Below are 27,693 nucleotides of genomic sequence, written 5' to 3'. Positions count from 1 at the left end.
CCAAGATCACGCCACTGCACTCCAGCCTGGGTGACAAAGCAAGACTCCATCTCAAAAAAAATAAATAAATAAAATAAAATTAATCAGATGTGGGGGTGCACACCTGTAGTCCCAGCTGCTTGGGAGGCTAAGGCAGGAGGATCACTTGAGCCCAGGAGCTTGAGGCTGCAATGAGCTGTGATTGTGCCACTGCACTCCAGCCTGGGTGACAGAGTGCGACCTTGACTCCCAAACCAAACTAAACTAAACTGAAATTCTTGTATCTGACTCTCCAAACTATGTGGATGGAGAACTCTGATAAATATAGAACTAAAAATTAGAAAAAAAAGAAAAAGTAACAAGGGATACTGGGGAACAAGAATTCAGCAGAAGCAGGAAATTAGAGCAAGAGGTGACGATGAGAAACACAGGGGTGTCCTTTGTGAATCATGAAGCTTCTAGGGAGGGGGACAAAAGGAGTGATTCTGGGTTACTCAGTGCACATGTGAGGCAATATAGCCTAGTGGTGAGAACCTGGGCTGTAGAACTGGGCTGCCAGGGTTCCAGTCCTAGTTCTGCCACTTAGCAGATGCAAGAAGCTTGCTGTTCCTCATGTTTCCAATAATACCCACCGAAGATTTTTTTATGAGGTCTTAAGGGTTTAGTTGTGTTCCCTCCCCAAATTCACATATTGAAGTCCTAGCCCCTAGTACTTCAGAACGCGACCTTATTTGTATATAGGGCCTCTACAGAGGGAATCCAGTTAAAATGAGATCATTAAGGTGGGCTCTAATCCAGTATGACTAGTGTCCTTATAAAAAGGGGAACTTGGGCCGGGCGCAGTGGCTCACGCCTGTAATCCAAGCACTTTGGGAGGCCGTGGCAGGCGGATCACCTGAGGATGGGAGTTTGAGACCAGCCTGAGCAATATGGTGAAACTCCGTCTCTACTAAAAATACAAAAATTAGCGGGGCTTGGTGGCACACGCCTGTAATCTCAGCTACAGGAGGGAGGCTGAGGCAGGAGAATCACTGGAACCCGGGAGGTGGAGGTTGCAGTGAGCCGAGATTGTGCCACTGCACTCCAGCCGGGGCAACAAGAGTGAAAGTCCGTCTCAATAAAAAAAAAAAAAAAGCGGGGGTTGGGGGGGAACTTGGCTGGGTTCGGTGGTTCACACCTGTAATCCCAGCACTTTGGGAAGCTGAGGTGGGTATATCACCTGAGGTCAGGAATTCGAGACCAGCCTGGCCAACATGGCAAAAACCCATCTCTGCTAAAAATACAAAAATTAGCCAGGTGTGGTGGCGGATGCCTATAATACCAGCTACTAAGGAGGCTGAGGCAGAAGAATCACTTGAACCCAGAGGGCAGAGGTTGCAGTGAGCCGAGATCATGTCACTGCACTCCAGCCTGGGCAACACTCCATCTCAAAAAAAAAAAAAAAAAAAGAACTTGGCCACAGAGACACAAACAGAGGGAAGATGATGGGAAGAGATACAGGGATGAAGAGTCAAGAGCCAAGGAGAGAGAGGCCTGGACAGATCCTTCCCTCACAGCCCTCTGAAGGAGCCAAGAGGATGCCAGGACTATGAATCAAAACATTGATTTGATTAATTTTTTGCAAACTAATTGTGAACTTAGTTAGAACAGGACTTGATATATAATAAACATCAAAGTAAATTAAAAAGATACAGGAGTAGACCAAGGAGGGTGGCTCACGCCTGTAATCCCAGCACTTTGGGAGGCCGAGACGGGTGGATCACAAAGTCAAGAGTTCAAGACCAACCTGGCCAAGATGGTGAAACCCCATCTCTACTAAAAATACAAAAATTACCCGGGCGTAGTGGCAGATGCCTGTAATCCCAGCTACTCAGGAGGCTGAGGCAGAGAATTGCTTGAACCCAGGAGGCGGAGGTTGTAGTGAGCCGAGATCGCGCCACTGCACTCCAGCCTGGACAACAGAGTGAGACTCTGTCTCAAAAAAAAAAAAAAAAAAAAAAGAAAAGAAAAGAAGATGTAGGAATGATCCCAAGCCCTGGCAAGGAGGCAAGAAGGATATGGAACAAGTAGAATTCTCTTGCATTGCTGATGAGAGTGTAAATTGGTACAACCACTTTGGATTTTTGTTGTTGTTGTTTTGTTTTGTTTTGTTGTTTTGAGAGGGAGTCTCACTCTGTCACCCAGGCTGGAGTGCAGTGGTGTGGTCTTGGCTCACTGCAACCTCTGCCTCCAGGGCTCATGCAATTCTCCTACCTCAGCCTCCTGAGTAGCTGGGATTACAGGTGCCTGCCAGCACACCTGGCTAATTTTTGTATTTTTTTGTAGAGACAGGGTTTCGCCATGTTGGCCAGGCTGGTCTCGAACTCCTGACTTCAAGTGACCTGCCTGCCTCAGCCTCCCAAAGTGCTGGGATTACAGGCGTGAGCCACTGCGCCTAACCGTTTTGGAAGATGTCTGACAGTATCTGTTATAGCTAAGCATACTCTCCCTATAACCGGGTAGTTCCACCTATGGGAATACAACCAAGGAAAAGGAATGTGTATGTCCCCCAAACACTTGTACAAGAATGTTCATAGTAGAATATTCATAATGGGCCAAGGTGTGGTGGCTCACGCCTGTAATCCCAGCACTTTGGGAGTCCGAGGTGGGCAGATCACTTGAGGTCAGGAATTTGAGACCAGCCTGGCCAACATGGTGAGAACCCGTCTTTACTAAAAATACAAAAATTAGCCAGGCATGGTGGTGTGTGCCTGTAATCCCACCTGCTCAGGAGACTGAGGCAGGAGAATCGCCTGAACCTGGGAGGTGGAGGTTGCAGTGAGCAGAGATTGCACCACTGGACTCCAGTCTGGGCAACAGAGGAAAACTCTGTCTGAAAAAATAAATAAATAAATAAAAATAAAAAATAAAAAAAAAGAGGCAATTACACATGTTTAAAAAAGGGAATATTCAGCTAGGCATGATGGCTCATGCCTGTAATCCCAGCTCTTTTGGAGGCCAAGGCGGTTGGATCACCTGAGGTCAGGAGTTTGAGGCCGGTCTGGCCAAGATGGTGAAACCCCATGTCTACTAAACATACAAAAATTAGCTGGGCGTGGTGGCAGGCGCCTGTAATTCCAGCTACTTGGGAGGCTGAGGCAGGAGAATCGCTCAAACCCGGGAGACGGAGATTGCAGTGAGCCGAGATCGCGCAACTGCACTCCAGCCTGGGCGATAGAGAGAGACTCTGTTTCAGAAAAAAAAAAAAAAAAGAAAGAAAAAGAAAGAAGAGAAAAGAAAAAAAGCAATATTCATAATGGCCAAACACTGGCAATAACCTGAATGTCCACCAGCAGTAGAATGAAAGAATTATGGTATATTTATATAATGGTATACTCAACGGTATTCAGCAATGAAGGAACAATCTGGTGATAACACTGAGGAAAATAAGCCAGACAGGAAGGTATTATATGCACTGTTTGATTCTGTTTAGAGGACGTTCAAAATCAGGCAAAACTAATTATATGATATTCTATGGTGACTGGAGGGGCAGGGGAAGCTTTATGAGAAGCCGGGAAATTCACCATACCTTAAATCTGGACCTGGTCACATGGATGTCTATGAATGTATAAATAATGAGTTGCATGCTTTTTGTACCTCACTGTACCTCACTGTATCTATGTATATATCTCAATAAGAAAAAGATGAAAAATATCTATAAAAAGACACGGGATGAGGCCTCCGCTATTTTTACTTATTAAAGGCTGGTGATGTGGCTGACATTTGTATGGGAAAAAAAAATACAGGTATCCTGCTTTCTCTGAACTCAAGGCGGGGACAGATTTAGGTTCATTTTGAGAGATGGGGCTGGTCTGTCTTGCTAGTCACATTCTCACCACTTGCTATCCAAAACTTGGGAACCAAGTAGATTTGGAAAGTGCCATCCGCTGGATACGGTGGCTCACGCCTGTAATCCCAGCACTTTGGGAGGCCGAAGCAGGTGAATCACTTAAGGTTAGGAGTTCAAGACCAGCCTGGCCAACATAGTGAAATCACATGTCTACTAAAAATAGAAAAATTAGCCAGGGATGGTGGTATATGCCTGTAATCCCAAATACTCGGGAGGCTGAGGCAGGAGAATCGCTTGAACCCGGGAAGTGGAGGTTGCAGTGAGCCGAGATTGCAGCACTGCACTCCAGCCTGGGCAACAGAGCGAGACTCCATCTCAAAAAAAGAAAATGGGATCCCCCCCGCCCGCCCACCGAGAGTCTCTGAATTCTTGCTCTCCCACTGCAAGGACTGAGCAGGCTGGCAATGTGAGGTATCCCTGAAGGGGTAAAAGAGGAAAGTGATTCTGTTTGCAGCCATCCCTGCCTTCTGAGGAAGGCGCAAGTGAAGCAGAGGTGGGAGGTGGCAGCCTGGAAAGGCACCCTGTTTTGTGTGAGAGAGAGAGAGAGAGAAGAGAGAATCTGGAATTCTCAGGGTCCTTCCTGGAGGGAAGGGCTGGCGAGAAGAAAACGGAAGAAGGGGGAAGGGGGAGAGATGAGTCAGCAGGCTGGCTGGGGAGAATGCTCTGGGTGAGTAAGGAAGTGAAAAAGTCCCAGGGTCCTGGGGGGCGGCCAGCGCCCTTTTATATTTTCTGTTCATTATGTTGACTAGGAAACTTTTTGCATTTGGGTGATGTCGACCTGGGCGGTCCAGTGCAGCAGTGACACGCCACTAGGGCTGTGGATCACTTGAAATGTGGTCACTCTGAACCTAGATGTGCTGTGAGTGTAAAATGCCACTGATATCAAAGACAGCGTGTGGGGAAAAAAATTATGTAAACGGTCTCACCCATGTTTATACTGATTACGTGTCAAAATAATATTTTGGACATAGTTAGGTAAAATATATTATTAAAAGTAATTTCCAGCCAGGCGCGGTGGCTCACGCCTGTAATCCCAGCACTTTGGGAGGCTGAGGCGGGTGGATCACGAGGTCAGGAGATCGAGACCATCCTGGCTAACACGGTGAAACCCCGTCTCTATTAAAAATACAAAAAATTAGCTGGGCGTGGTGGTGGGCGCCTGTAGTCCCAGCTACTCGGGAGGCTGAGGCAGGAGAATGGCGTGAACCCGGGAGGCGGCGCTTGCAGTGAGCCGAGATTGTGCCACTGCACTCCAGCCTGGGCAACAGAGTGAGACTCCATCTCAAAAAAAAAAAAAAAAAAGTAATTTCACCTACTTTTTGTTGTTGTTGTTGTTGAGATGAAGTCTCGTTTTGTCGCCCAGGCTGGAGTGCAGTGGCTGGATCTCAGCTCACTACAACCTCCACCTCCCAGGTTCAAGCGATTCTCCTGCCTCAGCTTCCCGAGTAGCTGGGATTACAAGTACCCGCCACCACACCCAGCTAATTTTTGAATTTTTAGTAGAGACAGGGTTTCACCATATTGGTCAGGCTGGTCTCGAACTCCTGACCTCAAGGGATCCACCTGCCTTGGCCTCCCAAAGTGCTGGGATTACAGGTGTGAGCCAGGCCTCACCAGGCATCGTGGCACATGCTTGTAATCCCAGCTACTCGGGGAGGCTGAGGGAGAATTGCTTGAACCCGGGAGGCGGAGGTTGCAGTGAGCCAAGATCGCACCACTGCACCACAGCCTGGGTGAGAATGAGACGCCATCTCAAAAAAAAAAAAAGAAATCATAAAATAAATTTCAGTGTGGCTACTAGAAAATTGTAAATGATGCAGGCCGTTCCCCTGCTCTGCTCTAGAAAGACAGAAGGAAACCCCTCAAACCACTGACATCAAGGAAGAGGGAGGGACAGTTATTCATTTTGACAATAACCAAGTGTTGGCAAACAAATCGTTTAATGAAAGGGAGAAAAGGGAATTGAGGAAGGAAAAACTTCATTCCCCAGGCAGGGGAATGTGAAGGAAGACTACAGGTGCCGGGCACAAGGGGGCTCTCCAGATGGGGGAGCCCTGGGAAGAGGGCTGAGGGGCCCATCACGCTTCAAAGCGGACGAGAAGGCAGGAGGCTGGTGAAAGAAGGGTGATTAGAGACAAATGTAAGGCTTTACCTGCCCACAGGGTCCTCGCACCTTCGAATGCGGAAGACTCAGCTGGGGAACCACATGACCACGCCCCACCCCACCATGCTGCTGATTGGTCCTGGCATGGACACTTGACCCCTAGCTGGGCCAATCAGATCCTCAGTATGTGGGGCTGTGGCACGGAACCTTTTCCCAGAGCCACTTGATGGACAGGAGGGATTGTTGACCCCGTAATAGGGAGTCGGAAATTCGGGCTCAGGAGTAAGTAAGGGGTGTAGCTCCCACTGGAACCCAGGACCTTCTGGTTCTTTTTTTTTTTTTTTTTTTTTTTTTTTGATACAGAGTCTTGCTTTGTCGCCCATGCTGGAGTGCAGTGGCGCGATCTCAGCTCACTGCAGCCTCCACCTCCCGGATTTAAGCAATTCTCCCGCCTCAGCCTACGGAGTAGCTGGGATTACAGGCACACACCACCACACCTGGCTAATTTTTGTATTTTTAGTAGAGACGGGGTTTCGCCAAGTTGGCCAGGCTAGTCTTGAACTCCTGACCTTAAGTGATGCGCCTCAGCCTCCCAAAGTGCTGGGATTGTAAGCGTGAGCCTCTGGGCCCGGCCTCCATCTGGTTCTAAACTCACTGCTGTTAAGCATCCCCAGGATGTTGTTAGGAACTCCCAGACCATGGGGCATCCTATGGGGAGATGTAGAAAACCGTCTTCCAGAGAGAAGGGAATTAGATGGAGTGCAACTTGGAAGCAAACAGAGCTGGACAGAAAGATGGCCAGAGAGAAACTCCCTGTTTCAAGATCTGATATACTTTAAGGGGTAGAATTTATAACATCTGTGTGTTTTCCACCTCCCTCCACTAGAAGGGAAGCTTCAAGTTACCAGGGACCTAGGCATCTGTCACAGAGCTGAACACATCAAAGGTACTTGGTAAGTACTTCTTGAAAGTAATGAATGGATGGATGAATGTGCAGTGTAAAAAATTTATTTTTCCCGTCCTGTGCTGTGTCTTAACATCTCTGTCTATAATTCTACAAATTCAATACCTACTTTAGGCCTCAGGCAAGGCGGTGTTGTTCTGGGCCCCATTTTTTTTTTTTTTAGACGGAGTGTCGCTCTTGTTGCCCGGGCCAGAGTGCAGGCACAATCTCGGCTAACCGCAACCTCCATCTCCCAGGTTCAAGCGATTCTCCTGCCTCAGCCTCCCAGTAGCTGGGATTACAGGTGCACGCCACCACACCCAGCTAATTTTTTGTATTTTTAATAGAGATGGGATTTCACCATGTTGGCCAGGCCGCCCACCTCAGTCTACCAAAATGCTGGGATTACAGGCAGATTTCAGATTGTTAATGGTACTTTTAAGCTATCATGCCAGCCGTGGACTTCCTGTTGTGAGAGATAAAGAAACCTCTGTCTGTTAAAGCACTCCTAGCTGATGTAGGGAACTGACCTATTTTGTTAACTGTTGTTATCCAGTGCAGGAACTATACCTGGCATGAAGCTGGTGCTCTTAAATTTTTCTTTTTTTCTTTTTTTTGGAGATAGGGTCTTGCTCTGTTATCCAGGCTAGAGTGTAGTGGTGCAATCATAGCTCACTGCAGCCTCCATCCCCTGGGCTCAAGTGATCCTTCGACCTTAGCCTCCCAAGTAGTTGGGACTACAGGTGCGCGCCATGACGCCTGGCTAATTTAAAAATTTTTTTGTTAGCCGGGTGCGGTGGCTCACGCCTGTAATCCCAGCACTTTGGGAGGCTGAGGCAGGCGGATCACCTGAGGTCAGTAGTTCCAGACCAGCCTGACCAACATGGCGAAACCCCGTCTCTACTAAAAATACAAAACTTAGCCGGGTATGGTGGCAGGCGCCTGTAGTCCCAGCTCCTTGGGAGGCTGAGTCAGGAGAATCGCTTAAACCTGGGAGGCAGCAGTTGTAGTGAGCCGAGTTCGTGCCACTGCACTCCAACCGGGGCGACAGAGCGAGACTCTATCTCAAAAAAAAAAAATTTTTTTTTTTTTGTGAGTCAAGGGGGTCTCACTATGTTTCACAGGCTGGTCTTGAACTCCTGGTCTTAAGTGATCCTCTCACCTTGGCCTCACAAAGCTTTAGGATTACAGGTGTGAGCCACTGCATTGGGCATTAGAAATTTTTTTAAGCCAGGCATGGTGGCTCACGCCTCTAATCCCAGCACTTTGGGAGGCTGAGGCAGGCAGATCACCTCATGTCAGGAGTTCAAGACCAGCCTGACCAACATGGTGAAACCTCATCTCTACCAAAAATACAAAAATTAGCCAGGCATAGTAGTGCACGCCTGTAATCCCAGCTACTCAGGAGGCTGAGGTGGGAGAATTGCTTGAACCCAGGGAAGGCGGAGGTTGCAGTGAGCTGAGATCGAACTACTGCACTCCAGCCTGGGCAACAGAGTGAGATCCTGTCTCAAAACAAACAAAAACAGAAATCAGATCATACCCTTCCTTATGTAAAGTCTCCACACCTCAAGGCTTCTCACCGCCTTTAGCATAAAGTCCAGCCCTGACCTTGGCCTCATGCCCAGAATCCTCCCCTCATCTACTCTCTCACCTCAGCTCCTTGCCCTTCAACCACACTGGCCTTCTTGCTGTTCCTCCAGTAAACCAACACTGCACCTTCCTCAGGCCCTTTGCACACTTGTTCCCTCCGCCTGAAGGCTCTGCTTCCGGAAGTCCACCTGGCTAGCTCTTTCACCTCCTGCAGGGCTCTGCACAAATGTCACCTCCTCCGAGAAGCCCACCCTGAACACCCTGGTGAAAATATCCCAGCCCTGCCGCCCTCTAGCTCACCATCACTTTCTGAAGAGATCTTGATTTTTCTGTTTGCATGTTTATTGTTCATTTCCCACCTCTAGACCTAGGAATCGGGTCTATTTGTTCACTGCTTAGCGTAGAGCAGAGGATAAGAAAAATGCACACGGAAGGACTGAGTAAATGCAGGACGGGGAGAGAGTTACTGTGCTCAGCCTTGTTGTATTCGTGGGCTGCACTTTGGGGCCTGAACTCAACTTTTTTTGTATTGTTTTCTTTTTGAGACGGAGTCTGTCTCTGTTGCCCAGGCTGGAGTGCAATGGCACAGTCTCGGCTCACTGCAACCTCCGCCTCCTGCATTCAAGTGATCCTCCTGCCTCAGCCTCCCAAGCAGCTGAGATTACAGGCGCCCACCACCACGCCTGGCTAATTTTTGTATTTTAAGTAGAGACAAGGTTTCATCATGTTGGCCAGGCTGTTCTCAAACTCCTGACCTCAAATGATCTGCCCGTCTCGGCCTCCCAAGAGCCTGTTGCTGCACCCAGCCTAATTTTTGTATTTTAAGTAGAGATGGGGTTTCACTATGTTGGCCAGGTGGTCTCCAACTCCTGACCTGAAGTGATCTGCCCATCTCTGCCTCACAAAGTGCTGGGATTATAGGCGTGAGCTACCGTGCCTGGCCTCTGAATTTAACTTCATCCCTATGATTTGGGAAAGGGATGTAAAAAGATAAGAAACACAATCTAAGCATTGATTCCAGTGAGTTCAGGTCTAATGATAATGATAATATCAGCAAACACCTATAGTGCACTGGGCACTGTTCTAAATAAATAAATAAATGTTCTGAGTGGATTAACTAGTTTAATTCTTTTTTTTTTTTTTTGAGACGGAGTCTCGCTCTGTTGCCAGGCTGGAGTGCAGTGGCATGATCTCGGCTCACTGCAACCTCCGACTCCCAGGTTCAAGCGATTCTCCTGCCTCAGCCTCCCAAGTATCTGGGACTACAGGCGCGTGCCACCACGCCCAGCTAATTTTTGTATTTTTGTAGAGACCAGGTTTCACCATGTTGGCCAGGATGGTCTCGATCTCCTGACCTTGTGATCCGCCTGCCTTGGCCTCTGAAAGTGCTGGGATTACAGGCATGAGCCACCGTGCCCGGCTTACTGGTATAATTCTTGTAACAACCTTATGATCATTACAGTGGGGATACTCTTGTTATCCTCATTTTACAGAGGAGGAAACAGAGGTTCAGAGAGGCTGAGTAACTTGCCCAAGGTCACAAAGCCAAGAAGGGGAAGAGCAAAGATTTGAGCCCCATCAGTCTCACCCCAGAATCCAGAACTACTGCATCCCAGAAAATACCCCAAGGAGCCTGCTCCTGGGAGGAGGAGTCCACTTCCACCCTCGGTGACCTCCGCCCTCCAAGCTGACCCACCCAGGGCTGACCTCTGGGACTGAATGAATGAACCTGGACCCCTTGCCATCTTTGAGCATCCTCAGGTCCCCAGCGGCCCCACCCCCACCCCCGGCCCGAGTCTGCGCTGACCCTGCCTTGAGCTGAGTGAGCGCTTCCTCTACGCGGGGCTGGTTGTAGCGCACCATGTAGCTGTGCATGTCGGGATAGTTGCTGCGGATGTTCTTCTCCGTGGAGCCGTTGGGCACGGTCCCAAACTTCAGGGGCGGGTACTGCTCCTGGGGCCTCTGGAACTGGGGCAGAACGGGGAGTGATTAGGGCACCCTCCGCAGGGACATCCCTAACACAAATCACCCGTTCTGAGACACACCCGCTATCTGGCAGACACCCCAGTCCCAGGAGTGTTCAATATTTCTCAACACTCGCTCACTACATTAGGGAATGCTTTTCCACTCCCACCCAGCATACACGGTTGCAGACACGTGATCCAAAAGTTCACGAGAAGCCTCCCTGAGGCCCCTGATGTGCCAGGTGTTAAGTCTTCACTTACTGAATCGCGGGAGGTCCTGGGGGTAGAGGCTGGCATGGCAGGAGCTGGGGGCTGTTGCTATTTACCAATCCGTTCGGAAATAGTTCACTTTTTTTTTTAAACGGAGTCTTGCTCTTGTTGCCCAGGCTGGAGTGCAATGGCACAATGTCAGCTCACTGCAACCTCCGCCTCCCAGGTTCAACTGATTCTCCTGCCTCAGCCTCCCGAGTAGCTGGGATTACAGGCACACACCAGCATGCCCAGCCAGTTTTGTATTTTTAGTAGAGATGGGGTTTCTCCATGTTGGTCAGGCTGGTCTCGAACTACCAACCTCAGGTGATCCGCCCGCCTTGGCCTCCCAAAGTGCTGGGATTACAGGCATAAGCCACCGCGCCCAGCCAACTAAAACAAGTTTTGTAAAACCAAACTTATACATAAGATGCAGGCAACTATTCTATTCTACTCCATTCCATTAAAAAATGCTTATTGCAACCCATCAAACTGATTTCTCAAACCTCTAATAGGTCATGACACCCAGCTAGTTAATCACTTTAGTCTCAAAGTATGCTCTGCAAACCACCAGTCCCTCAACAAACGGTGATTGCAGTGAGATGTGTACAGGAATGGAGGGAGTGAGCATTTAGAGTGATTTGACAGAATCCTTTTTCGTCTGTTGAATCTAATAAATAAAAATGTGAGTTTGGCTTTTTTTTGAGGCAGAGTCTCGCTCTGTCACCCAGGCTAGGAATCAGTTCTATTTGTGGCATAATCATGGCTCACTGTAACCTCCGCCTCCCGGGTTCAAGCGATTCTCCTGCCTCAGCCTCCCGAGTAGCTGGGACTACAGGCACCCACTACCACGCCTGGCTAATTTTTGTATTTTTATTAGAGACGAGGTTTCACTATGTTGGCCAGGCTGGTCTCGAACTCCTGACCTCAGGTGATCCACCCACCTCGGCCTCCCAAAGTGCTGGGATTACAGGCGTGAGCCACCGTTCCTGGCCAGGTTTGACTTTTGTCTGTCTTGGTTTTAGATCTTATTTTACTTTTCTAATAATTCATTTCCGTTGAATTTTACAAAAGCATTGTCTGCAATGGACTAGAAGTTTTTTGGTTTTTTGAGACGGAGTCTAACTCTGTCGCGCTGGCTGGAGTGCAGTGGGGCGATCTCGGCTCACTGCAAGCTCCGCCTCCTGGGTTCACGCCATTCTCCTGCCTCAGCCTCTCGGGTAGCTGGGACTACAGGTGCCCGTCACCACGCCCGGCTAATTTTTTGTACTTTTAGAAGAGACGGGGTTTCACCGTGTTAGCCAGGATGGTCTCGATCTCCTGACCTCGTGATCCGCCCGCCTTGGCCTCCCAACGTGCTGGGATTACAGGCGTGAGCCACCGCGCCCAGCCTTAGAAGTTTCAAAAATTAATCCTTCCTCACAGTTTGAGAGAAGCACTGGTTCTAGAATATCCCATTTGACACAACTGCCCCTAGAACATTCAGGGACACCCTCTTCCCTAGGAATATCTTAAATAGCTCATCGTGAACCGTGTTCTTTCTCCATCCACAACATTCCATTCTACCATTCTGGAATTCTCCTTGGGAAGAGACCCCTTCCCGCCCTCCCCCCACCCCTCTCACCCCCGCCCCCCGCAAGAATCCCCTCTAATCTACCACATGACAAGCCCTGTGACCTCCAGCCCCAGCCCCAGCTCCAGCCCAGCCCTGGGCCCACACACACCTTGCGGTCACTGAGCCCAGACACAGTATCCACGTACTCCTCCTGGATCATGAAGGCGGCCAGGTTGGCTGTGTAGCTGGCGAGGAAGATGACGGCGAAGAAGGCCCACACCAGCACCATGATTTTGCTGGTGGTTCCCCGGGGGTTCTCCACGGGCACCGAATTATTGAACACCAGGGCCCAGAGCAGCCAGATGGATTTCCCAATGGTGAAGGTTGAGCCGCCAGGGCCTGCAGGGGGCCAGGACGTGGACATGGACCCCAAATCCCTTCTCAATAAGGGAGGGGAAAAAAAAAAAAAAAGAAAGAACTACAATTCCCAGTGGCCATCAAGGCATCTGGCACCTCCCGAGAGGCCCTAGCTTGACCGCCTCCCCCCAGGGGCTGCTGGGAAATGTAGTTCTCTGTCTCTGTGGTTCGGGGGATGGAGGAAGGGGGACTCACGCTTGCCCGTGGCCAGGCTGCGGTTGTAGCCAACAGGACTGAGGTACTCGAAGATGAAAACAGTGACGGCGACCACAGTGAGGCACATGACGAACATCATCACCCACACGGCGGGGCTGTAGGGCTCTGGGGACAAGGGAGTGCGTGGTTATGGTTCAGCCAAGCAAAAGACTCGGGGATCAGGCTGGGGCGGTGCCTCACGCCTGTACTCCCAGAACTTTGGGAGGCTGAGGCAGGAGGATCACTTGACGCCTGGAGTTCAAGACCAGACTGGCCTTGAACTCCCTGTCTCTACAAAAAAAAAAAAAAGGAAGAAAAAAAACCCTAGGGTACTACCAGCAGGGAACAAAGTGCAGCCCAGATCTGACCCCATCCTATTCTGGCCCTATCTCTGCTTCTCCATCTCCAAGATAGTCTTATGGCCCACCCAGACCCCTAGGAGGCAGCCATTCTCAAAGAGAGCCATCGCAGGCATTTCTGTGGTTTCAGCCACCAAATAGAAATTGTCTCCTGAATGTTTCCTGAGTCACAGGCCCAAGCCTCCACCTACCCCAGCCATCTCCTCAGGCCATTCATCATGTCCCATGCTGAGCCCAGACCAGCTCCCACGCTCCTCATGATGGGAGCCCCACCATCCACCAGTCACAGGCCCAAACCTCATTTGCCGTCCTCCCTTCCTCCCTCCCTCTCCCTCGCTGGCCACAGCCTGTCAGTATCCAGCCCCACGCTCCTGCCCCTGATGCTACTTGGGCCTCTCCTCTCCATTCTCATGGCCAACAGGGCTCAGGCCTCATCTCCTCCCACCAACCATTTCCCCAGCCTCCTGAGCTCCCGTCTGTCCCCTACAGCCCATCCCCCACACAGCACAGAGAGGACCTGGCCCCTCCCCTGCTTACAGCCCTCCCCAGGCTCCCTAGCACCCCCAGGACAAAGTCCCTGCCACTCAGCCTTGTCACACTCTCCTTTCTGTCCTGATCACTCTCTCAAGCACCCATGCTTTACTCAAAACTCACAGGTGGCTGGGTGTGGTGGTTCACGCCTGTAATCCCAGCACTTTGGGAGGCCGAGGTGGGAGGATCACCTAAGGTCAGGAGTTCAAGACCAGCCTGGCCAACATGGGGAAACCCCATCTCTACTAAAAATACAAAATTAGCTGGGTGTCGTGGTGGGCGCCTGTAGTCCCAACTACTCAGTAGGCTGAGGCAGGAGAATTGCTTGAACCCAGGAGGTGGAGGTTACAGTGAGCTGAGATTGTGCCACTGCACTCCAGCCTGGGTGACAGAGCAAGACTCTGTCTCAAAAAAAAAAAAAAAAAGAACTCGCAGGTGCCTGAATCAGCGACACCCTCTCTTCCTTGTCTCCTAGGTGTCCCTGCTAGAGTTAACACCCTGCCCTGTCCATTAGACAACCTCCCCTTCATGTGTCCCCTCCTCACATTCGATAACTGTGTTTAGCCCCTGGGAGCTCACCAACAATAAACCCAAATCACCATTTCATTGAGATTAGGACCAGGTGATTCAACTTTCCAGGGCCAAGTGTGAGCTGTCAGGACTGCCCCTGTCACAGCAAGGTCAGCACCCTGGACTGTCACTGCGGCAGCTGGGGACACGCCTGTCACCTCTGCTGGGCAACTTGGTGGGGCATAAATAGGACCTTGTCACTCCTCTGCAGTGTGCTGCCTGCAAGCAGGGGCCCCACGTGGTGCTTCTCAGTGTGCCCTGCAGAGACCTTGGTGCAAAGGGGAGGCCACAGGAGACACCATTGGGCGAAATAAACAGAAAACAAAACACAAAGGAAGGGATGGCTCTTCTTCCAGCCCCTCCCCTCTCCCAGGAGCTTTGCTCACACTTCAGAGAGCAAGTGGGAACTGACAAGCACTGTTGCCCTTGGCCGATGTACGCTTCTCCAGCTCAGCAATGGTCCCTCTACCCAATCCATCTCAAAGCCACCAGCCCATCTGGTGGGCAGCTCTCTTAACCACACCCTGCATCTGTCTGCTGTCACCTTCCTATTGCACACCCCCACTCTGTCTCTGGCATAAACCTTGCAGTAGCATCCCCGCCAGCCACTTGCTTCCACAGAGTGGGATTTTTTTCTTTTTTCTTTTTTTGAGATAGGGTCTGGCTCTGTCATCCAGGCTGGAGTGCGGTGGTGCCATCTTGGCTCACTGCAACCTCTGCCTCCTGGGTTCAAGCCATCCTTACACCTCAGCCTCCGGAGTAGCTGGGATTACACAGAGCTGGATATTTTAAAAACCTAAATCTGATTATATATCCCCACACCATCTTCTGTAGTTAAAACCCTTGTCCGGGTGCAGTGGCTCACGCCTGTAATTCCAGCATTTTGGGAGGCTGAGGTGGGCAGATCACCTGAGGTCAGGAGTTTGAGATTAGCCTGGCCACCATGGTGAAACCCCGTCTCTACTAAAAATACAAAAATTGGCCAGGCGTGGTGGTGCGTGCCTGTGATCCCAGTTACTTGGCAGGCTGAGGCAGGAGAATCGCTTAAACCTGAGAGGCAGGTTGAGGTTGCAGTGAGCCGAGATGGTGCCACTGCATTCCAGCCTGGGCGACAGAGTGAGACTCTGTCTGAAAAAAAAAAAAAAAAAAAAAGAGAGAGAGAGAGAAGTAGAAGTTTATCTTCTGCCTCCTTCACAAGGCTGAGAGATCCTACTGGACAGGGATTTGTGTCTTCCTCATTTGCCACTGTGTTCCCAGTGTGGAGCCCACCGCCTGGCACATAGTAGATGCTCAGTCAACACTGATGGTGACTTAAGTGCTTACAAGGTATTGGTACCATGCTAATTTGTTCTCTTCATCTCATACCTAGTACAGGAAAACACTTGGGTTTTGTGGGGCCTGAAGCTTGCACAATTTGGAGGGCTCTCTTTGAGAAAAAATAATTCAACCTTATGAATACAAAACCAGGTGCAGGGCTTGGAAGCTGCAGTGCAAGAGAAGGCTCCTGAGCTCAAGCTTCTTTAGTCTCTTGATGAAATGTCTTCTGGGTAGAGAAATTATTTCTTCCATCTTGTAGATTAGGAAACTGAGGTTCAGAAATGATGTCACTTCACCGAAGTTGCACAGCGGGTTCAAGTACCGATGATACCGGGAACCCAGGTTTTCTGATCCCAGGGCCCACACGGTTGGGGACAGCTACTTTGCCTAGGGCTAGCTCCCTGTCCCAGGGCCCCAGATTACCGAGGAAGGCCGAGGGGGACACCGTGCCATTGCTGCGCGCCACCATGACGCTGATGCCGGTCTCCACGAAGGGGACGGAGAAGTCCACGATCTCGGAGCGCTCCTCGTTGATGGTGAGGGAGCCGATGGCCATGTCTGCGCGCTGGTAGAACACCTGGGGTGGGGGCGATGAGGAGTGGGCGGGGGAACCCGGCTCAAGCGGACAGACTGACACGGACGGCGAGCAGAGACGGGCCCCGGGAGCAGACCAGTGACAGGGTGAGGGAAGGGGCCAAGAGGGATTGCGAGGTGGGTGAGGAGGGGGACGAAGAGTGGGGCAGGGAAGGGCGGAGGTGAGAGATGGGGAACAAGATTGGGAATTGGTAGCCCGCGTCCTACCCCGCTGCTCCCAGCAAGACCTCAAGGCCGTGGTCCAGATCTTCCCAGCCCCACCCTCTTCCCCTAGATTCCCACCCTCCTGGCCCCTCCTCCTCTGCCCCAAAGTCCCTCCTCCCAGCCCCGCCCCCTCCCCCTAGGAGTCCCACCCTCCTAGCCCCGCCTCCACTGCCCCAAAGTCCCTCCTCCCAGCCCTGCCCCCTTCCCCTAGGAGTCCCACCCTCCTAGCCAAGCCTCCTCTGCCCCAAAGTCCTTCTTCCCAGCCCCGCCCCCTTCCCCTAGGAGTCCCACCCTCCTAGCGCCGCCCCCAGAGCCCCAAGTCCCTTCTCCCAGTCGCCCCCTTTAGGAGTCCCACCCTCCTAGCCCCGCCTCCTCTGCTCCAAAGTCCCTCCTCCAAACCCCGCCCCTGACACCTCCTGACCCCGCCCCCTGTTCCAAGGCATGTCCCTGCCGCGACCCCGCCCCAGGCCCCAATCAGGTGTTTCCTCAATTTGGCCGCGCCCCTGCCCCAGGGTGCCGACCTCTTTTTTTTTTATTATTATTTTTTGAGACTGAGTCTCACTCTGTGCCCAGGCTGGAGTGCAGTGGCGCGATCTCCGCTTACTGCAACTCCGCCTCCCGTGTTCAAGCAATTCTCCCGCCTCAGCCTCCCGAGTAGCTGGGATTACAGGCGCCCGCCACCACGCACGGCCAATTTTTTGCATTTTAGTAGAGACGGGGTTTCACCGTTTTGCCCAAACTGGTCTCGAACCCCTGAGCTCAGGCAATTCGCCCGCCTCGGCTTCCCAAAGTACTGGGATTACAGGCGTGAGCTACCACGCCCGGCTGTGCCCGCCTCTCGACTCCGCCCCGAAGATTCCCCGCCTCCCGTCCGCCCCCTCACCTCCCCGATCATGCCGTTCCAGACGCCATCGATCTTCTTTCCGTGCTTGCCATTGGTGACCAGGTAGAGGTCGTAGCTGAAGCCGATGGTATGCGCCAGCCGCTTCAGAATGTCGATGCAGAAACCCTTGCAGCAGCGCTTTTCCGGGCGGGGGGCATCCGGTGGAGGGCTGCGGGCAGTGACCAGGCTTGGGGAGTTTGGGGACCCCCTCCTTAGACTCTCTCATGAAGAGAGGATATGGAGGAAGGGATACGCGGCAGCTAAAACTATGGTTAGCGCTTTCAGGGGAAACTCAGGCTCAAAGAATTCTGAGGTTTGCCTAAGGTCACCAAGCTGGAGGGCTTTGTGGGTCCTGGGTCCCAAGGGAGGAGGGGGCTGGGGGCCCAGACTACTGGGCTTCACGGGAGGAGGGTTTTGGAGCCGGAACTCCTGGATCCCGAGCTGTCACCTGTGGGTTCGGTTGAGCTGGCTCCGGCAGGGGACGGAGTCTCGGATGCAGGTGCCGCTGATGGGGTCTGCAGGCTCCACGATGACAAACGGCCTTTCCTCCAGCGTGGCCACCGTGAGGTGCTGCGTGTCGTCCACTGGCTGCAGGAAGCGACCATAGCGGGACCACAGTGGGTACTTGAGGCGGAGCGTCTGCTGCTCCCAGCTGCCCACCTTGGGCAAAGGGAAAGAGAGTTAGGCTTCCTGGGGAGACCTCCCGGTGTATCCTCTTCCCTCAGACCTAGGTGTGTGGGTAGCAGCTTCTTCCAAGACCCAGGAGCCCCTCCCACCTTCAGATCCCAGGACCCAGGAGTCCAGGCTCCTTGTCCCCTCCTCCCTCTTAGTCCACGACCTCAAGCCCCGCCTCTGCCAGGATGCAGGAGTCCACACCCTCTGCCATGCCTGAGGTCTGGGCTACGACTCACCACCTCCCACGTCCTGTCTCTGGTGAGGGAGATGACCACCAGGGAGGGGTTCACTAGGAAGCCGTCCTCATTGAAGGAGTAATCCCGGTTATCCCACGTGATGTTCATGAAGTACCTGCCCAGGAGGAGGGAAAGGGGACATGCTGGGGCCTGGGCTGGACCTTGGCAGCGGAAGGCAGAGAAAGTCCCCTTTCTGCAGACCAGCCCCAGCCCCCAGCTGGAATCTCTCTTCTTTTACCTCCAAGGTCTCAAAAACACGAATATACCCCTTCTCTGCTCAGCACCCTCCCCTTGGCTGCCCAGTGCCCCCCAGGATAAGGTTCCAGACTCTCTTTCCGCTTGGTGTTGAGGCCCTAGAGTCCCCTTTTCTTTCCTTCTTTTTTAAAGTAGAGATGGGGTTTCACTATTTTTCCCAGGCTGGTCTTTTTTTTTTTTTTTTTTTTTTTTTTGAGACAGAGTCTTGCTCTGTCGCCCAGGCTGGAGTGCAGTGGTATGATCTTGGCTCACTGCCACCTCCACTTCCTGGGTTCAAGTGATTCTCCTGCCTCAGCCTCCCAAGTAGCTGGGATTATAGACATGCACCACCATGCTTGGCTAATATTTTGTTTGTTTTTGTTTTTGTTTTGTTTTTTGAGACAGAGTCTTGCTCTGTCACCCAGGCTGGAGTGCAGTGGCATGATCTTCGCTCACTGCAACCTCCACCTCCTGGTTCAAGCAATTCTCCTGCCTCAGCCTCCTGAGTAGCTGGGATTGCAGGTGTTCACCACCATGTCCAGCTAATTTTTGTATTTTTAGTAGAGATGGGGTTTCACCATGTTGGCCAGACTGGTCTAGAACTCCTGACCTCAGCCTCAGTGATCCACCTGCCTCAGCCTCCCAAAGTGTTGGGATTACAGGCATGAGCCACCATGCCCTCCTCTTTCTTTCTTTTTTTTTTTTAATGTGTGGTTTTTTGTTTGTTTTTGTTTTTGTTTCTTGAGACAGAGTTTTGCTCTTGTTGCCCAGGCTGGAGTGCAATGGTGTGGTCTCGGCTCACTGCAACCTCCGCCTCCCGGGTTCAAGCAATTCTCCTGCCTCAGCCTCCCAAGTAGCTGGGATTACAGGCGCCCACCACCATGCCCGGCTAATTTTTTGTATTTTTAGTAGAGACAGGGTTTCACCATGTTGACCAGGGTGGTCTCGAACTCATGACCTCAGGTGATCCGCCTGCCTCAGCCTCCCAAAGGGCTGGGATTACAAGCGTGAGCCACTGCGCCTGGCCTGGCCCGCCTCTTTCTTTCTCTTTCTTTCTTTCTTTCTTTCTTTATTTCTTTTCTTTCTCTTTCTTTCTTCTTTTCTTTTTTTTTAAATTTTTATGTATGTATGTATGTGTGTATGTATGTATGTATGTATTTATTTTTGAGACAGAGTCTCGCTCTGTCGCCCAGGCTGGAGTGTAGTGGCGCGATCTTGGCTCACTGCAAGCTCCACCTCCCAGGTTCACGCCATTCTCCTGCCTCAGCCTCACAAGTAACTGGGACTACAGGCACCTGCCACCACACCCAGCTAATTTTTTGTATTTTTTTTAGTAGAGACGGGGTTTCACCGTGTTAGCCAGGATGGTCTTGATCTCCTGACCTTGTGATCCGCCTGCCTCGGCCTTCCAAAGTGCTGGGATTACAGGCATGAGCCACCACGCCCAGCCTCTTTTTTTTTTAAGTAGAGATAGGGTCTCACTACTTTTCCCAGGCTGGTCTTGAACTCCTGAGTTCAAGTGATCCTCCCACCTCAACCTCCCAACATAGTGGGATTACAGGTGTGAATCACTGTGCCAGGCCCCTAGAGTCTGTTTTTGTTCTGGCTTTGCCTTCCTCTGAAGCCGCATCTCTGAGAGTTCCCACTCTCAAACTTCAAACTCTTTTCACCCCAAAATTCTTTTTTTTTTTTCTCTATCAACACTGGCTGCAAGGTGTCTCCCAAACATGTCAAGTGATTTCTTATCTCTAGGACTTTGCAGATGCTGTTCTCTCTGCCTGAAAACCCTTATACCACCCCTTATCCTGACCAACTATTCTTCTTATTTATTTATTTATTTATTTATTTATTATTGAGATGGAGTCTTGCTCTGTCACCTAGGCTGGAGTGCAATGGTGCAATCTCAGCTCGCTGGAACCTCCGCCTCCCAGGTCCAAGCGATTCTCCTGCCTCAGCCTCCTGAGTAGCTGGGATTACAGGCAAGCACCACCGCGCCTGGCTAATTTTTTATTTTTAGTAGAGACAGGGTTTCACCATGTTGGTCAGGCTGGTCTTGAACTCCTCACCTTGTGATCTGCCCACCTCGGCCTCCCAAAGTTCTGGGATTACAGGCGTGAGCCACCACTCCCGGCCTATTATTATTATTATTATTATTATTATTATTATTAATTGTTGTTGTTATTATTATTTTGAGACGGGGTCTCACTCTGTCACCCAGATTGCAGTGCAATGGCATGATCTTGGCTCACTGCAGCCTCTGCCTCACAGGCTCAAGTGATCCTTCCACCTCAGCCTCCTGAGAAGCTGCTGGGACTTTAAATGTGCACCGCCATGCCCAACTAATTTTTGTATTTTTGGTAGAGACGAGGTTTCGCCATGTCCCAAGCTCAGATGATCTACTTGCTTTGACCTCCCAAAGTGCTGGGATTACTGGCACGAGCCGCTGTACCCGGCCTTGACCAACTCCATGTGTCTTAAAGACTGAGCTCAAATGTCTCTTCCTCTGGTTAGAAGTGCCCAGGGCTGGGGATGGCCGGGGGTGTCCCTGGACTCCTCAATATCTTCACTATGCAACATCACCCTGGGTACTCTGACTGCCTCTCATGTCATCCACCCAGTCACTGGACTAGACTCTTAGCCGCCTTCCTCCCTCCTGCTACCCAGCCTATCGGTCCCCAAGTCTCCTTCTTCCTGGCCTGGGGCTCTCTCTGCCTTGTCTTCTTCTGTGCCTCCCCACAGCCCTCCTAGGCCCTCATCCCAGCCTCCTGCCTGGCCTCCAGCCTCCAATCTCTCTACTCCAGTCTGTTCCCCACCAGGTCCCAGAGGCGTCTTTCTATACCCAAAACTCACGCCACCCGTCTCCTCCTCATAACCCACCCCTGGCTCACCAGTGCTGTGGAACAGATCCAGGCCTCTCAACCTGCATTGAAGGCAAAGGCCTGGTGCCACCCACACTCCGACTGCTTTTTTTTTTTTTTTTTTTTTTTTTGAGTCAGAGTCTCACTCTGTTGCCCAGGCTGGAGTGCAGTGGCACGATCTCAGCTCACTGCAACCTCCGTCTCCTGGGTTCAAGCGGTTCTCCTGCCTCAGCCTCCTGAGTAGCTGGGATTACAGGCGTGCACCACCACGTCCAGCTAATTTGTGTATTTTTAGTAGAGACGGGGTTTTGCTGTGTCGGCCAGGATGGTCTCAATCTCTTGACCTCGTGATCCGCCCGCCTCGGCCTCCCAAAGTGCTGGGATTACAGGCGTGAGCCACCACGCCTGGCCTGTCACTCTGACTCCTAATTCTGTGGCCTTCATCTGCTTGGAAATATTGTGGTCCCACCATCTGCCCAGGTTTCTCTCCCCTCTGGGTTTTTGCATATGCTCGTTTCCCCTGACTGGAATACTATTTCTGGTGAACTCCCCACTACTCAGAATCAAGTCCAGGCTGGGCGCAGTGGTTCACGCCTGTAATCCCAGCACTTTGGGAGGCTGAGGGGGGCAGATCACTTGAGGTCAGGAGTTTTAGACCAGCCTGGCCAACATGGTGAAACCCCGTCTCTACTAAAAATACAAGAATTAGCCGGGCATGGTGGCGGGCACCTGTAATCCCAGATATTCAGGAGGCTGAGGCAGGACAATCACTTAAACCCGGGAGGGAGGTTGAGGTTGCACTGAACCAAGATTGCACCACTGCACTCCAGCCAGGGCAACAGAGCGAGACTGTATCTCAAAAAAAAAAAAAAAAAAGAACCATGTCCAAACCCCTGCCCCCTGGCCTAAAGGCCCTTCACAAGCTGGGCCCTGCAACCCTCTCCATCCGCTACTCATACCTTCCTTCCCCTTGCCCACTATGTTCTAGCCACACCAGCAGGGCAGGCTCCCAAACAGGCTTCCAAACAGGCAAGCTATGATTTGGATGTCTGTCCGCTCCAAAACTCATATTGAAATTTACGGCCAGGTGCAGTGGCTCACGCCCGTAATCCCAACACTTTGGGAGGCTGAGGTGGGTGGATCACCTGAGGTCAGGAGTTTGAGAGCAGCCTGGCCAACATAGTGAAACCCCATCTCTACAAAAATACAAAAATTAGCCAGGTGTGGTGGCAGGCACCTGTGGTCCCAGCTACTCGGAGGCTGAGGCAGGAGAATCGCTTGAATCCAGGAGGTGGAGGTTGCAATGAGCCAAGATCACATCACTGCACTCCCGCCTGGGCAACAGAGTGAGACTTCATCTCAAAAAAAAAAAAAAAAAAAAAAAAGAAATTTAATTGCCATTGCCATTGTGATGGTATTGGGAATTAGGAGGTGGAACCTTTAAGAAGCATTTAGGTCATGGGGCTCCAGTACCCTCACAAATGGACTAATGCTGTGGTTGCAGGAGTGGGTTTGCTTGATCTTCCCCCACTCCTCTCTTTGCCCTTTTACCATGTGATGCCTTCCCTCATGTAATGATGCTGAAAGAAGACCCCCATCAGACGGTGACATCTTGATGTTGGACTTCCCAGCCTCCAGAACCAAGAGCCAACAAATTTCCGTTCATTATAATTACCCAGCCTATGATATTCTGTCATAGCAACACAAAACAGACTAAGACAAGGCAGTTCCAGCCCCAGAGCCTTTGCACCTGCTGTTCCCTCTCCCTTCACTGAGATCTTCCAATACTTGGCTCCTTCGCCTTATCCATTTCTTTCTTTCTCTCTCTCTTTTTTTTTTTTTTTTAAGACAGAGTCTTGCTCTGTCACTGAGGCTGGAGTGCGGTGGTGTGGTCTCGGCTCACTGCAACCTTCGCCTCCCAGGTTCAAGTGATTCTCCTGCCTCAGCCTCCCAAGCAGCTAGGATTACAGGTGCCTGTCACCATGCCCGGCTAAGTTTTGTAGTTTTTAGTAGAGATGGCGTTTCCCTGTGTTGGCCAGGCTGGTCTTGAACTCCTGACCTCAAGTGATCCACCCACCTCAGCCTCCCAAAGCCCTGAGATTACAGGTGTGAGCCACCACACCTTGCCTACCTATTTCTTTAATTTTAATTTTTAAAATTATTTTAGAGACAGGGTCTCACTTTGTTGCACAGGCTGGACTGCAGTGAAGAGATCACAGTTCATTACAGCCTCGATCTCCAAGGCTCAAGTGATCCTCCCATGTCAGCCTCCCAAGTAGCTAGGACTACAGGCACACACTCCCACGCCCAGATTTTTTTTTTTTTTTTTTTTTTTTGAGATGGAGTCTCGCTCTGTCACCCAGGCTGGAGTGCAGTGGCTCGATCTCGGCTCACTACAAGCTCCGCCTCCCGGGTTCATGCCATTCTCCTGCCTCAGCCTCCCGAGTAGCTGGGACTACAGGCGCCCGCCACCACGCCTGGCTAATTTTTTGTATTTTTAGTAGAGACAGGGTTTCACCCTGTTAGCCAGGATGGTCTCGATCTCCTGACCTTGTGATCTGCCCGCCTCGGCCTCCCAAAGTGCTGGGATTACAGGTGTGAGCCACCACGCCCGGCCAACGCCCAGCTAATCTTTAAATTTTTTGTAGAGATGGAGTTCTCACTATGTTACCCAGGCTGGCCTGGAACTCCTGGCCTCTAGCGATCCTCCTGCCTCAGCCTCCCGAAATGCTGAGATTACAGGCATGAGCCATAGCCCGGCCTATCCATGTTTTTTAACCTCCAAATTTCACCTATTCAGAAAGGCCTTTCCTGACCACCCCACCTAGCATAGCCCCCTATGCATTTCTTATCACATTCCCCAGTTTGATTTTCATAGCAGAAGTTATTGCCTGCTTGATATTTCCTTTTCTTTACTTATTTGCTCATTGCATTTCTTTTATCAGATTGTAAGCTCTGAGAGAGCAGGGACCTTATTTAACACTATATACACCCTGTGCCTAAAGCAATGCTTGGCACATAGCAGACTTTCAATAAAGGGCGTTTCAATCAATAAATGAATCAATGAGCAATTCATCCCTCAGGTCACAGCTCAGATACCTTCTCCTAGAAACCTTCCTGACTCCACAGGCTGACTTGTGACTTGTGCAACCTGGTTTGGAAGGCAGACTGAGGCTAATACATTTCTTCTCTTGGGATGACATTTTGCTATGAAATCTGGAGGGATGAGTTGTGACCAGCAAGAGCTGAAGTTATGAGGGAGAAGAAATTCTGGGTAAAGAACTGAACAGCGTCTGGGAGAGGCAAGCCTGAGAAACAAAGAGAAAGAGAGAGAGAGAGGGAGGAAATGGACAGAGGGAGGGAGGGAGAAAGCATAGAATAAGAAAGACAGAACGAGCTGGGCTCGGTGGCTCACGGCTGGAATCCCAGCACTTTGGGAGGCCGAGGTGGGCAGTTCATTTGAGGTTAGGAGTTCGAGACTGGCCTGACCAACATGGCCTCTCTACTAAAAATACAAAAAAAATTAGCTGGGCATGGTGGCACGTGCCTGTAACCCCAGCTACTCAGGAGGCTGAGGCAGGAGAATCGCTTGAGCTCGGGAGGTGGAGGTTGCACTGAGCCCAGATCACGCCATCGCACTCCAGCTGGGCGACAGAGTGAGACTCCATCTCAAAAAAAAAAAAAAAAAGAAAAGAAAAAGAAAAAGAAAAAAGAAAGAAAGAAAAAGAAAAAAAGAAAGAACCAGAAAGAGCTGAAAGAGTAGCTGGCCCCAGGCTTAGCCTCAATTCCTGGCTTTAATTCCTCTGTGTGTTTATTTTTCCAATAAACCCCCTTTTCCCTAAGGAAACTCCAGTGAGACTCCGCTTCATGCATCCGAAAATCTCCTGGCTTAGCCAGTGCCCCTCCCAGTGCCCCCGCCATGCCCGCATGACCTCCATTACTGCAAGCATCATGCTGCGTTGCCATTATCCCCGTCCCTGTCTGCCACTCTTACAGGACCCTGCGTTCTTTGAAGAATAAGTTCATGGTCTTATTCATCTATGTTCCCAGCGCCCAGCATGAGCCCTAGTTCCTAGCGGGTGCTCAGTAAGTATTTATGAAGAAGGGATGCTTTTCTCATCCTCTTTTTCGGGGATCCTGATTCCCAAGTCACCAGTTCTCAATTACCCTCTCTTAGGTCTTCTTCCCCAACCATCATCTCTTCCCAAATTCACCCCATCCTCGTTCAGGATTAAAGGTCTCTCTTTTCACTGTTCTGTCACCAAACTTATCAATTTTTCCACTCCCAGAGCTTCCTACCGTGGAGATGCTATTTTCCAACAAACTCTGTTTGCCTCTTCTAAAATAATAGTGCGTAAGTTGGGCACACACCTGTTCAGCTAGGACTGACATTTCCCACTCTTCCTTGCAGTTGGCCAGGCCATGTGCAGGAGTAATATTCAAAATATCTAGCAATAGGCGCTGCACAGGCACTAGCCAATCAGAATGGACGTCTAGCCAGGAATGGACGTCTAGCCTATCGGAATGGACGTCTAGTCAATCAGAATAGGCGTCTAGCTAATCAGAATAGACGTCTAGCTAATTCCAATAGACGTCCAGCCAATCAGAATGGACACCACTGTCAACAACCAGTAAGCCAGCCCTGACCATATGACTACGTTCTCAACAGTAAGGTATGAGGTATGTCCTTTCTGCCTCACTTACTCAAAAGGAAAGTGCTTGCTGTCCACTTCCTCTCTTTTCCCCTTCTCATGAGCTACAATTCAGACATCCCTATGACCCACTTCGACCATGCAGAGATGCCAGAGTAACAGTGTGGGAGAATCCCGGGTCCCTGAATGATCACATGGAACAGCAGTCTCCTGATAACCAGGAATGCTCCTCTCTGGGTTGTTACATGAGAGAGAAACAAACTTCGACCTCATCTGGGCCACTGGATTGTTGGGTCTTTTTTGCTACTGAAGCTCAGTTTATAGTCTAGGTATTTAGACTAAATCTAAAATGCTCTCAATTATAAGATGTACCACAAAGAAAGACAAAAGTGCTGCCAATTAAGCCATGATAAGTCATCAATTATAAGACACATCTCGTTTTCAAAGACATTAAAATGTGAAACATTATGCATCTTAGAGTCATGAAATATAGTAATACACTCACTTTATCTCAGGTGCTTTTTCCAAATTACTTGATTTAACCTCAGAAAAGAGACCCAATTGCACCCACTTTACAGAAAAGAAAACTGAGGCTCAAAGAGCAGATGTGGCCCATTTGAGCCACTCATTCAGTGAATACTGAGGTAGTTAGGCTCTGGGAGCCCTCCCACACCCCTCCCATTCCAGCCCCACTCACCTATGCAGACTCTCGCCGCGGTGGGTGCGGTTCTGGGCGCGACAGTCGTGGCCGAGCTCAGGAAGGAAACCATAATCACGCAGCAGGGCCTGGGCACCTCTGGCCACTACGGCCACGCCAGCTGCCACTCGCCGAGCCAGGTCATCCCGCCAGCCAGCCGAGCGCACTGCAAACAGCCCGGCAGGCAGGGGGGCGCCTCCTGGCAGAAGAGGGGGCTCACCAGGGGCCCCAGAGCCCCCGCCTCCAGCCAGCTGGGGCCCCACCATGAACCAGACGTAGCCAGATCCAGTGAGGCCAGCCTCCTCAGCTGCGCGGAACACGGGCTCGGCCTCCTCTCGGGCGCAGAAGAGCAGGCGGATCTGCGCGCTGACACTGCGGAGCTGGGCACTGAGCACGGCCTCGCCCGCCCCAGGGTCCAGCGTCAGCGCTCCGCGGTGCTCCCAGCCCACCAGACTACCGTCAGTCAGCACCTCAATGTAGGACAGGAAGGCCCGGTGGCCAGGGGCACGCGTGGTCACGGCTACAAAGGACGTCCAGTCATACTCCTCCAGCACCTCAAAGATGACCTGAAGCTGTTGCTCGGTGGAGGAGCCCAGCTGCAGGAAGGTGGAGCCCTTCTCCTGCCAGGGAGGGAGGAGGATGTCAGGCCTGCCGATGTGGGGACCTTATTTCTCAGCAATGAATAAGGGGACCACAGCTCCCAATATGGCAGACTGACTCGACAGGTTCACTAAACCCATCTCCTTTTCCTCCTGGGGCACATGGCTAGATCTGGATTAGGTTTAGCCACGTGATGAGTTATTCTAGACTCATCCATAAAACCTTAGTTTTTTGTTTTTTTTTTTTTGTTTTTTGTTTTTTTGAGACAGAATCTTGCTCTGTCGCCCAGGCCGGTGAGCAGCGGCATGATCTTGGCTCACTGCAACCTCTGCCTCCTGGGTTCAAGTGATTCTCCTGCCGTGCCCAGCCTAATAAAACCTTACTCTTGAAGCTTA

The 27,693-nt window shown here is 51.1% G+C and overlaps 1 protein-coding gene across 2 annotated transcripts in view; it reads right to left on the bottom strand.

Moving 5' to 3' along the window:
• The window catches only part of GRIN2D (glutamate ionotropic receptor NMDA type subunit 2D), a 53,871-nt gene that overhangs the window by 15,459 nt on the left and 10,719 nt on the right, over window positions 1–27,693 (bottom strand). For both annotated transcript variants that reach the window (XM_034945775.4, XM_063600471.1), the window contains 8 exons: window positions 26,699–27,318; window positions 18,258–18,372; window positions 17,795–18,006; window positions 17,347–17,515; window positions 16,089–16,242; window positions 12,889–13,014; window positions 12,446–12,675; window positions 10,316–10,476 (listed from right to left, as the gene is read on the bottom strand). In XM_034945775.4, coding sequence (XP_034801666.2) covers window positions 10,316–10,476; window positions 12,446–12,675; window positions 12,889–13,014; window positions 16,089–16,242; window positions 17,347–17,515; window positions 17,795–18,006; window positions 18,258–18,372; window positions 26,699–27,318 — 1,787 coding nt within the window. The remainder of the gene's footprint in view (window positions 1–10,315; window positions 10,477–12,445; window positions 12,676–12,888; window positions 13,015–16,088; window positions 16,243–17,346; window positions 17,516–17,794; window positions 18,007–18,257; window positions 18,373–26,698; window positions 27,319–27,693) is intronic.

The sequence above is a fragment of the Pan paniscus genome, chromosome 20 (assembly GCF_029289425.2).
Source record: "Pan paniscus chromosome 20, NHGRI_mPanPan1-v2.0_pri, whole genome shotgun sequence".
NCBI lineage: Eukaryota > Metazoa > Chordata > Mammalia > Primates > Hominidae > Pan > Pan paniscus.
The sequence above is the reverse complement of the archived record's forward strand: the minus strand, read 5'-3'. Positions and strand labels throughout refer to the sequence as shown.